Source organism: Coffea arabica, chromosome 1e (genome assembly GCF_036785885.1).
Source record: "Coffea arabica cultivar ET-39 chromosome 1e, Coffea Arabica ET-39 HiFi, whole genome shotgun sequence".
NCBI lineage: Eukaryota > Viridiplantae > Streptophyta > Magnoliopsida > Gentianales > Rubiaceae > Coffea > Coffea arabica.
In genome coordinates, this window is record NC_092311.1 from 45,067,085 (window position 1) to 45,079,473 (window position 12,389).

The 12,389-nt window shown below is 36.2% G+C and overlaps 1 protein-coding gene across 3 annotated transcripts; it reads left to right on the forward strand.

The window, feature by feature from the left end:
• Positions 1-3,201: 3,201 nt before the first annotated feature.
• LOC113706165 (protein HIRA-like) lies at positions 3,202-10,780 on the forward strand. Of its 3 annotated transcripts, none has more exons than XM_072057733.1 (11): positions 3,202-3,388; positions 3,494-3,734; positions 4,560-4,835; positions 5,099-5,350; positions 5,450-5,847; positions 5,989-6,994; positions 7,556-7,766; positions 7,920-8,160; positions 8,540-8,662; positions 9,330-9,444; positions 10,108-10,780. In XM_072057733.1, the coding sequence occupies exons 2-11, from the start codon at positions 3,627-3,629 to the stop codon at positions 10,561-10,563; spliced, it is 3,186 nt and encodes a 1,061-aa protein (XP_071913834.1). In that variant the 5' UTR covers positions 3,202-3,388; positions 3,494-3,626; the 3' UTR covers positions 10,564-10,780. The 3 variants fall into 3 exon arrangements, with proteins under 3 accessions (XP_071913834.1, XP_071913836.1, XP_027083867.1); XM_072057735.1 differs by lacking the exon at positions 10,108-10,780 and adding an exon at positions 9,519-9,787; XM_027228066.2 differs by having other exon boundaries at positions 3,264-3,400; positions 5,096-5,350.
• Positions 10,781-12,389: the final 1,609 nt, after the last annotated feature.

Sequence of the window (12,389 nt, forward strand, 5' to 3'; positions counted from 1 at the left end):
ATATAATCTACAATAAAATATGCTCATAGTTCAACGTTTGATATCTAAAGACTACAATAATAATTATGCTAAAATCTAAAGTTCACTCAAAATTATTTGATGGATATGTCTAACATTTAATGTTATGTTTCTTGGTTACTTTTAAGCATCGATATTGTGTGTCTTTTTAATTAAAAAAAAAATTCTACACTGATTGAGTGTGTTTTTATAGAAGAACATTTGAAATATCGACTGTAATATTTTTATGATGTGATGTATGAAAGATAAAAAAATAATTAAAAAATAAAAAAATTAATTGAAAAACAATATTTATCATACAAGCAAATAGTTTTTTTTTTTTTTTACAAATAACGTGATGTCCAAATAAACCCATTTTCTTTGTGCTCCAATACTTTGCTTTTGGAATCTTTGGGTTTGACTCCCAAAGCTTGGTGTAGTTTGAAAGGAGCAGGAGGGAAGACAAGTTAAGATATTATAAAAGGAGCATTTTCTAGTAGGGATAATTTTAGAAATTTCTTTAAAGGTTTCTAACTATTTCATTTAGTTCCTTCAAAGTTTTAAAATTTCCATTTACCTTCTTTAATTTGACACTTTGATAACCAAATCTTAAAATAGGGCCAAAATCATAATGAATACCCTAAAATGCCCTTAGCTTATAAAGTTTAAATTTTTCTTCTAAATAATTATAAAGTAATTTGGCACAATTATAATAGAAACGAATTTCAAGTTTTTCATGCCAATATTTATTGTTTAATAATCAATTATCTATACAATATATAAAGGTAGAAGGGTGGCAGTTGGTGCAAACTTTTCTTTGTTATTTTTTAAACTTCCAATTTTATCATTACAGAAATTAAATTTTTACCTTAGTTACCTAATCACATTTTACCAACATAATTACCCATAACCACTTTAAGTATTGTAACTACCAAATTACTATAGATTTATAAGTCAAAGTTCTTTAATTCATTTATACAAATTTATTTGTTTGAAAATCAAAATTCATATAATATTAATTCATTTTAATTATTTGTAAATTGCACACACATTGGGTGTGCCTTTTACACTTGTAACAATAAATTTTTTGATTTAATAGGTTACTTTTCATAGTGCTTTATTGGAGATATAAATTCTTTTTAAGATGGAGAAGAAACAGTTATCTTTTCTTTTAAGTTTGTGAATTAGTTTTTTTTTTTTTTGAAGGAAAGTCGTGGACTAATACAATGATAGAACTACCATAGTTTAGCAGTGATTTTAGACCATTTATTTTTAAGTATTGATTTATTCTTATTTTAATACAAAAAATTGGAAGATATTGAAAGTTATCAAAAAAATATTACTAGTTTAACATCTGATCAGAATAGAGGTTCGAGAAACATTAATAGTTTTTTCATATTTCTAATGAAATATGAGAGAAATGAATAAGAAGGAAAAAGAAAAAAAATTATAAAATTTATCCTTTGTACAAACATGGCAACAAGGGAGTTTTATTAAATTATTGAAATTAGTAGTATTATCATTTTAAATGGATAAGGGAGGTGTTTGTAATTTTTGAAACCTTAGAGGAGCTAAGTGAAATTGTCAAAAACTTCAGGGGAGATTTCTAAAATTATCCCTTTCTTATATTTTGCCATTTTTTGATTGTATATCCTTTTGGACAGTATGCACAAATGGTGCCACTAGTGACAAAGGTCAAAATATCACACAATGAGTTATAGAATTATGTGAGGGGAATTGTGGAAGAGAAAAGGAAGAAGAAATCACAATTAATAACAATTATTATTCACATTTAGAGTCCTGGAAAACATACATGCACATCCATTTGAATCAATCAACATATGAAAATGACCATAAGTAATAAAAAATTTATCATATAACTTTAAGTTTTTTTCTTTTTTGAAAAACATCATACAACTTTAAGTTGAAAGCAAACAAATCTAAAAATAATTAAGAAAATAGTGGTGTGTTACCAAGACAGTTACTTGCTCTTTCCGACTCCTTTAAGGTTACGGGACCACAATGATAAATTCCCTCATGACTTGAATTTGCAAAAGTGTTGCAGAATATATCTTGGCTCAGTTAATAAAAATAACTAATACAAGTTGATTCAATTGGTAAGAACGGATCACTTTCTCACGGAAGATTATGTATTCAAATTTTGCTGCCAATATGAGGCTATGTTAGTGGACAATTTTCAAAATCCGCTGTAAGTGACCTATAATCCCTTAATCATGCTTTGATCCGTGGCGGTAATAAAAGCCGAACCCATCCAAATATTTCTTACAAAAAAAGGGATAAATTTTTTAATAAAAAATTACGTATTCAAATTTTACTACTGATGTGAGTATTGTGTTGACGAGTAATCCGTAACATACCGCAAACAACTCAAGACATGTTTTGGCTTAAAGTAAGAGATTCACTTTTATATGAAGTCCTGTATATGTGCAACTAGAGACCAGCGTTAGAAACAACTATCAGTGTCACAGTCTGTGTGAACCTTTCGGACTTCACTATCTGGTTCGCCTTCTGGTGAAGTACGGTACCAACTCAACCAACATTGTACGCTACTAACAATGAGCAGTGTTACCCAACTCTCTCACTTTTTTCCCCTCTTTAAAGCTTCATGTGATTAAAAAAAAAAATACTGATATAAGTCATTATTAGCATATGCCTTTTGGGTTGAGTTGTGGGTTTAGTTTATATCCGGTGTGTGTGTGTTTCTTAACTAAGGTATGAGGGGGGATATAAGTCATTATTGAGTCAAAGAATATTGAATCACCAATATCTTCAGTTCAATTATTCAATTAAAACCCCAAACAGTCCTGTTAACCCCTCCACCTCACAGTTAAGCACCATGACATTAATCAACGTACATAACAAAAAGCCATTGTCCCAAAATGACCATATCAGAATTCCTAGCAAAAGATGCACATCCCACCAGCCCAGCACCCGAAAACCAAGTGACACAAATTCTGGTCCTAATAAACCACTTCAGATTCCTTTCTTGGGTTCCTATGTCCAGTTTTTTGTATTTTCTGCCTTTTGCAATCCTTTAAGCACCAAAATTTAGTGGTGTTGGAAAGCAGAATATTTTATCTAAACTGGACCTCACCAGTCATCCATCACATTTAGCCGTTAAAAAATCAGGAAATCATCCATCAAAAAACCTCCAAAATTAAGGCTTCTTTCTGACACAACCCGAAAAAAGAAATCTTAAACCTTCTCAACTGAAAAAACTTCAGCTCCACTAACCTTCTAAACCGCGCCACATTCGCTAGGGTTCTCCTAAAACAGTCCATATTAGAAATTTAGAATGTTCCTCTTTGGGAATTATTTGGGCTTTTTCTATTTACCTTAATTCTGGGTCTTTCTGGGTTTCTTTTGCTGGGTAAAATTCTGGGTTCGTGATTTTCTTTCCTTTTTTACCCCCCAAATCCGAAATAGGGTTTTTTTTTTTTTACCCACTTTTGATTTTCTGTGAATTTTTCCGCAGGTAAGTTTGGAAGAAAGGCATGAACTTTGACACTTCTGAGCATTGGTTTTGAGGCTTTACAGCAAAACAAAGAAAAAAGACCTGATTTGCGTGTCAGCTCGTGGGGTTTTAGAAGCAAGGAGAACTAAAGAAGATGATTGCAGAAAAACCCAATTGGGTTAAACATGAGGGAATGCAGATTTTCTCCATTGATGTTCAGCCTGGTGGGCTTAGGTTCGCCACTGGGGGTGGTGATCACAAGGTTTTCTTTTCCTTTCCTTTTCTGGTCCTTCCAATATATTTATGAACTTGTTTTACATTCTCTTAGTTTAAGCTCTGTTTTGACAGCCTTGTATTTTTGAAACTAAAGGAAAAGTTGAAAACTTTGAAGAATGTGACTTACAGGGAACACGCTCTAAAATTCTTCTCGCAGTTGAAATTATCTTCTTGTATATAGCGAGTAAGAGCCTTGTTGAATTTCTGTTATCTTGCACTTCTGGAGATGGGATTCCTCTGTTCTTTGGGATTTGAAGTTGCATATGCTTAAAAGCAGTTGTCTTTAGCGTCATGTAGCTAGTATAATGCTGCATTTGGTAGCTTCTTCCTTGGCTGATTAAAACTTCTTTTTTCAAAAAGTTTTAGAAGTGATACAAGTGGCTTCAATTTTGATATATAACTGTATTGTTTTGCTGTCAAATTGGCTTCACAGTTTACCAAAATATATATTTCCTGATACAACAAAGCATTACAGAGAAAGTGGTTTGCTTTCTTGTTTCTGTGTCATGGTAGATGCTCCTCTTTTCCCTTTTGTAGGTTGTAAGATGATATTCTTCCAATTTGGATCTCTCCTTTAGGTTCACTTTGCAATTACGTGAACCGTAATATGTCTAAATTTAAAATAGGTTCAGTAGATTGTATATTATATATATATATATATATATATATATATATAAAAGATAATAAAATATAAAATTGGAATAAGAGGCATCATCTGTGTGCCCAGGTGTTAACACATTTATGTTATTCCATTGCTGTTGTACTCCTTCATCTACTTTTGTGGAGCTAATAGTCCGGAATATGCTTGCAGGTTCGTATTTGGAACATGAAATCGGTTGGAAGGGACTTGGATACTGATGCATCAATACCAAAATTGCTTGCAACTATTCGTGATCATTTTGGGTCAGTTAACTGTGTCAGGTGGGCAAAGCATGGTCGATATGTTGCATCAGGTTCTGATGACCAGGTGATACTAATTCATGAGCGGAAACCTGGTTCAGGAACTACTGAATTTGGTAGTGGAGAACCACCAGACATCGAGAACTGGAAAGTTGCCATCACTTTGAGGGGACACACAGCAGATGTGGTAAGAGGGAGATAGATTTATTAGAGTTATTTTTTTGCATTGACAACTTTTATGTATTCTAGGCACCAGTTCTGACATATTGACTTACCTTAACTGCTTTGGTTGAATGAGCGAAAGAATAGTACATTTTTGGAGGTTAATAAGATGCCTCAGCTTAATGAATATTTTCAATCATGTCTGATTTTGAACATGACATCTGTACTTGCCATTGTTCCCCCGTACTCTCTAACCAATGACTTGCTTTTGTTCCCTGCTTGAAGTAGGTAGATCTTAATTGGTCTCCAGATGACTCGACGTTGGCTAGTGGGAGTCTGGATAACACTATTCATATTTGGGATATGAGTAATGGCATCTGTACTGCTGTTCTTAGGGGTCACTCTAGTCTGGTTAAAGGAGTTGCTTGGGATCCCATTGGTTCCTTTATAGCAAGTCAATCTGATGATAAAACGGTCATTATATGGCGAACAAGCGACTGGAGCCTTGCTCATAGAACTGATGGTCATTGGGCCAAATCTGTATGTTTAAATGATCTATGACTGATTTATACTCTGTGTGTGTGTGTATTTGATTGTGCATATTTAAATGGCATTCTTTTCCTTTCTTGTTCCTTTCAGCTTGGATCCACTTTTTTTAGGAGGCTTGGGTGGTCACCGTGTGGCCACTTTATTACCACCACTCACGGTTTCCAAAAGCCAAGACATTCTGCACCCGTTTTAGAGAGAGGGGAATGGTCTGCTACTTTTGACTTCTTAGGTCACAATGCTCCAGTCATTGTGGTAAAATTTAATCATTCAATGTTCAAAAGGAACTCATCAAATGGTCAGGATTTGAAATCTGGATCTCTCGGTTGGACAAATGGTTCTGCCAAGACTGGAGGAAAAGATTCTCAGCCTTACAACGTTATTGCAATAGGAAGTCAAGACCGGACCATAACTGTGTGGACAACAGCAAGTCCTCGTCCTCTCTTTGTCGCAAAGCATTTCTTTTCTCAAAGTGTTGTAGATTTGTCATGGTATGTTAAGTTTCTTCGGGCAATGAGTCGTTGTCCTATAAATACCATTGGTTTTGTTGATTCCAACTGCTTGAATTTTTTGTCCTCCTTAGTTCTGCCAACTGGTTGCTTTCCAGGTTTTAACTTTCCTTCTGGATGCAGGAGTCCCGATGGATATTCTCTGTTTGCTTGTTCATTGGATGGAACAGTGGCTACTTTTCACTTTGACCCGAATGAACTTGGGCACAGGCTTAGTGATGCTGAACTGGATGAGTTAAAGAGGAACCGTTATGGTGATGTCCAAGGTCGACAGGCAAACTTAGCAGAAAGTCCTGCTCAGCTACAGCTCGAAGCAGATGCTGCAAAGCAAAACTCAAGCAAAAAGGTGACCTTGGATGGGTCACAGAAGCAGACTTCCATGAAACCTTCTACTGATTTAGGGATTGCAACAAAAGTTGTTAAATCTCAAAACGAAGATGGGCAGAAAATTGAGGGAGCTACAGGTGATGGATTAAACAAGTCTGCCTCCCGGATATCAAGTCCTGTAAAGCAAAGAGAGTACAGGCGCCCTGATGGTCGAAAGAGGATAATTCCTGAAGCAGTTGGAGTTCCTGTTCAGCAGGAGACTATATCTGGTAGCACTCACTCCCAACCCCTTGAGCTCGCTACATCATCAGGTCCAAGGAAGGATGAAAACGGTATATTACATGCAGATTCCGGCATCAGAGAAGCATCTTTGAGGAAAACAGTGGGTGGGAGCTCTGATATCAAGGAGCGATCCGGTGTCAATGCTAGAGCTGCTATTAGTGAAAGCCTGGTCATTGAAAAGTTTCCAGTGTCTGCAGGTAAAGATGGAAGCATTAGTATCGAGCAGACGGGACTTGTCAAGCATCAAGATTCAGCGACTTCCGGAAACAATCTATCAATCAGGGTGTTCGATAAGAAAGCAGGGGAAGATACACTACCAGTTTGCTTGGAGGCCCATCCAAGGGAACATGCTATAAATGATATCCTAGGAACAGGAACTACAACAGTTATGAAAGACACAGAAATTGTTTGCACAAGGGGAGCTCAAACTCTCTGGTCTGATAGGATTTCTGGAAAAGTGACTGTTTTAGCTGGAAATGCCAATTTTTGGGCTGTGGGTTGTGAAGATGGATCTCTGCAGGTGAGTTAAAAACTTTATCCGATTTTTTGTTTTTTGTCTCAGTTTTGATGAACTAAAATGTCTTTGAGAATGCAAAATGTTATTTGATATTTAGGGTTCTATGCAAACTATTTTCTTTCTCTTGCTATTTTGCTCTGCTCGTTGGTTTTAGTTTTGGTTGTGTTCATGTAAAGTAGTTGCTTTCTTCCAGATTTGTTCTTGAAGGAATATTTTGGCCACTCTTTCTGTGGTTTTTAACCGATTAGCTGCATGTTCCCCTTATTTTCACTTCTAAATGATAAAAAGTTCACTCCGTGGTGAGGCTAGCCATGCCTGTTAGTTGTGATGTTTTGTGCCAGTGTTTTTTGATATTTAGCAATATTTGTCTCGGACAAGTCAATGGTCGAAACTACAAGAATTTGGAATAAGCTTACCATATAAAAGCCTGCGTTTAATTTAAGCTATCTCAGGCATAAGCATATAAGGTTTTTTTCTGGTTCCTTTATGTTTTTATATTTTTTCCTTTTTGGGAAAGCCCTAAACTTTTTAATTCTTATTCTTTAACGTTGCACCCATGAGAAGATATACACAAAGTGTGGGAGACGGGCCATGCCAACAATGATGATGGGGTCTGCTGCAATATTTATTGATTGTGATGAGGCTTGGAAATTGTTGCTCGTCACAAGGAAGGGATCCTTGTATGTTTGGGATCTGTTCAATAGGAAATGTCTCCTTAACGATTCTTTGGCCTCACTAATTGCTTCAGATCCGAAGTCCAATAATAGAGATGCAGGTGAGAGGCAAATTATTGCATACTAGATTGCCTATTGAAATTTTGATGATGTATTTAATAATGTTTCATACTATTATACTACTACTTTGGTGTCTAATCTTGATACATATGTATGTATGACTAATGCAGTTTTCCCTTTCAATTTGGTTCCAGGAACAATAAAAGTGATATCTGCTAAATTGTCAAAATCTGGTTTTCCCCTCGTTGTTCTGGCTACTCGCCATGCTTATCTTTTTGATACTAGTCTAATGTGTTGGTTGAGAGTTGCTGATGATTGTTTTCCTGCATCAAACTTTGCAAGCTCCTGGAATTTAGGTTCTGTTCATGGTGGCGAGCTGGCTGCCTTGCAGGTTGATGTTAGGAAGTTTCTGGCTAGAAAGCCAGGATGGAGCAGGTATTATGCATTTCTTTGATTACGAATTTTGCAAAAGGAGCCTTAGATGTATGTGTAATTCTACTTATCTTCAAATTGATTGTCATGGCATGGCCAGTTATGTCAATGGCCATTTGTCATAATAATCATGTATGTTGTGTCATTTCTGCTCCCAATCATGGACAAAAGGTTTATTGTCTGCTGATTTTTTACATTTAGTACTAATTTATACCTAGCTTCTGATATCTAGCTAGACAAAATGAATGACTCAAATACCACTATATCTATAGCAGTTGCCTCTGATGCGCCTGACACAGTCATGCAAGGTAAACTGATCCATGGCTTTTTCTTCAAAATTTCCATATCTGGTTTAACTTTTGCTGTTGCTATGCTGGTACAGAGTGACCGATGACGGAGTGCAGACACGTGCTCATCTGGAAACTCAACTGGCTTCAGCACTATCATTGAAGTCCTCAAATGAGTATCGCCAATGTCTTTTGTCCTACATCCGGTTCCTAGCAAGGTCTGTTGTCGTCAATTGCTTGTATATTTTATGGGTCAAAGATTAGTCAACTTCTTGTTATGTAAAGCTAGGTGATCCTCTCACTGCAGCACTGAGCTGATTATGTGCCTTGTCAAATGAATTTGATAGTGATTTATCTTGCATTTTAAATCAGGTAGAATATGGTAGTTGGACATGAGAAAAAATTATTTTCAAAGATTAGTCAATTAGATAAAGTTATTCTCATGCAGTTGCATCTGACTATGGTAGTTGGATGTAAGATAAGTTCTGCTCATGGTATGTTATCTAGTTCTTTTAGCTACAACCTGTTTGCTGCTCAGGCGTTACTGGTTACATAGGGTTGGCAGTAGTTTTTGTGAAGAGACTGATCCACAGGTCAACTTAAATTGAAGTGAAATGTAGCATTTAAATGATTGAGCTATTCTCTTTAGGGGAGTCTCCTGCATGGCTTAAGAGGATGTTCAATCCCAGTAAAGTTGCTTCTCTATGAGATATGCTACTAAGCTTGATGCTGCCTTGGTGGTGGAAACTGAAATCTCTCTTATCCTTTTTTATGATCGAGTTCTTTTGTTTAAACTTCAATTTTGTTATGTTATTGATTTTATTTGGGTTGGTTATTCCAATGTTTTCGGGGGAGAATCCGCTCATTATGTTGTTTAAAATGCAGAGAAGCTGATGAATCCCGTTTACGTGAGGTTTGTGAGAGCTTTCTTGGACCACCGATCGGAATGGACGAAGCTAAATCCCCTGACGTGAAACCTTTGTGGGACCCTTGTATACTTGTAAGCTTCTCTTTAAATGTATCTTCTAATACCTGTATGTGTTGCTTACCCAACAACAAGCATGGGCATTGCAGGAGAGTGGTATGCGTGTCTATGTGGACATATGCATGGGTATTTCAACGTTCCTATGCATGTCAGCATTTGAATGGTATTCCTACTTCCTTTGTCCACAAGGAGGTTGTACTGCAACATTTACTTCTTGCAGAATACATGTTATGTTGACTTTCTTGACATTAGTGTTGTTCAAGTCAATGGTGTATCAGTTCACTATTATTTCAAGAATATAACATGGTCTGAACATTTTCCCTTGTTTCGAGATTGATATTCATACTGAATAAACATTATTTTACTGCATTCACATTGAGCGTAAGATGTTCAAATTAAAGGTAATGCCCTTTGACATGATGTTTCTGCCTGTATCAATAGGGATATTTAAGTTAATTTGCTTTTGTAAAATTCATCACAGAAATTATGGTTTGCTATAATATACATTTACTCATGGATAGTATATTATTATCCTTGTGTACACAAATTAATGTAAAAGGTGAATTTGACAAATTTTATTGACCTATCTTTGTTTCTCCGCATTGTAATTTTTCTCATCATATTCCTAAGAATTTGTCTTTTAAGGCTTTGATCTGAAAGTTACCTGGATTGTTACAGGGAATGAAAAAGCACAAGCTCCTTAGAGAAGATATTCTTCCTGCCATGGCATCCAATAGAAAGGTTCAGCGGTTGCTCAATGAGTTCATGGATCTTTTATCTGAGTATGAGATAAGTGAAACAAACTTGGAAGAGAAAAACGCTGCACCATCAACGTCCCAGCCAGCAACAGATAAAGTGAACTCTGACATGCCTATAACTGAGCAAAATGACTGTGCTCAACCTGTAGCTACTCCAACTACCTCTTCTTTCCCAGTTTCTGTTCTGAATGATTCTGCCTTGCAAACAGCAGAACAAACTGATTCTTTATCCCAAGTTAGAGATGTTATGGACGTGGACTCACAATCAACAGATATAGCTGAACCTTTACTGCCAGCGACGGATCAAATGAACCTTGATGCTGCTGTGTTAGAAAGTCCTGCTCCAGCTTCGCCAGCAAAAGACGAGGGTTCTTGAAGCTGCCTTCATGATGCTAATTATTTCTAATGCTGACTTTAGTTTTGCTGGTTAGAGAAGTTATCTGCCTTTGCTCACTCAAAAGGCCCTGTTCAGCTTCTTGCTTGACACATGATTATGCCCTCAGCATCTTGCCTGATCCCCAACAGGCATTCTTCTTGCCTGTAAAGAATATGTGCGTTAGGTAGCTACAGCTTTTAGTCATAACAACCTCCAAGTGGTGATTGGATCTCTGCTCACCAGCTTTTCCATTTAAAGCTGTGTTTGAAGGAAATCTAGCACATGTACCAAATCTCTTTTGATTGATTTCTTCTGCCTTAGTAATGTATGTATAGTAGATATGCCTGCTAAGAAGAAAGTCCATAGTGACGCTTGCTGTAGTTTTTGTTCTCTTATAGGATACATAATTAATCCTGTAATTTTTGTATTTGTGGGCATTTGCATAGGAGATAGCTTCTTAGTTTTGGTTGTTCCCTCTCTCTCTCTCTCTCTCTTCCTTTTTGATCAATGTTAGAAAATGAGATAATGTTAGAAACCTGAACTTGTGGCTTTCAGTTCAGCAACGCTAATTAATTGGCATGGTAGACATTTTCAAGTCTAACTTGAACTTGATATGGTCGATCCTTGCTTCCTTCCTCCTATCAGAATCTCCTTTTCCCCATCTCTGATGTGTAATTTATATCTTGCTGGTTTTCTTTTCAATTTGAGAATTCCCATTCCATCATGTGGTTGGTTTCTTGGTAACAAATCTTGTTCAGACTGGTAGAAGCGTTTGGAAAAAGCTTTTACGTACCTCCCAACTCTCATTAATGGTCATTGGGTTTCACCTAGAAGTTTTTTTGCCACAGCCGAAATGTTTGAAAAGAACAATCACCTCCCTAAATTCTGTTTCGTGAATAGGGGGCCAATGCTGCCTCAGATTAGGTTTCAGAACTCTACAATAATAACTAGTTCCCACCTCCCGCCCCGTACACCGCCCAACCACAAAAAGCAAAGGCATAGGAGCTAAAAGGTGGAAGGCTATTTTGAGGAATGCCAATTATATATTGAAGCTACAGGTTAATATTGAAACCTTACATTTTTTTTTTTTTGTCTCTGCGATTTATGAATTAAATTTTGGTCGCTTTCACCATCTTAACCTGCAATTTCAGAGAGGGACCAACACGAGGGCCTGCAGATATTTGTTATCATCCACTTTACCTCCCCCCTTCTTTTGCTTCTTCATGAAGGTGAGAAGGTGAAGAAGCATTTGGAACCAACTTTTCAACTTTACTCTTTTACTTGCCTTTGTATCGTTTTCATCCTCCATTTGGACTTTTGTTCATTTTCTCTGTTGCTTGCCTTCTTGAATATGAAAGATCTCCATTTGTGAGGCCAAAGGTACAGCTTTTAGCACAAGAAGAATTGACAAATCACCTATTGAATGCCACGAAACAAAATAAAAGTATCTAAGTTCCTTTCACAATATTCTGTCATGCTTCTTGATTACAACTGAACGTGATTTTGGCTCTTTTCAATTGATTAACTTGACTTTAATCATAAGAATATGTCTTTTTCCATAAGATCTGTTTTCCTGCCACCTATATATTAGGTATAAAGTTGTATCTATTGATGTACATAATCTGCATGAACACCATAGCGTTGGGATACCATATCATTGCTTTGATACAACCATACCATATTATTGTACTAGTAATTTGACATATTCATCTATTAGTTTGTTAGAAATCTTGTCAGAGTTTTCTTTATGATATTTACACTCGATTTTTTTACGAAACTGTCTAACTTCTAACTCAATCTGGCAGACTTTGTAAGTTAACATCTGC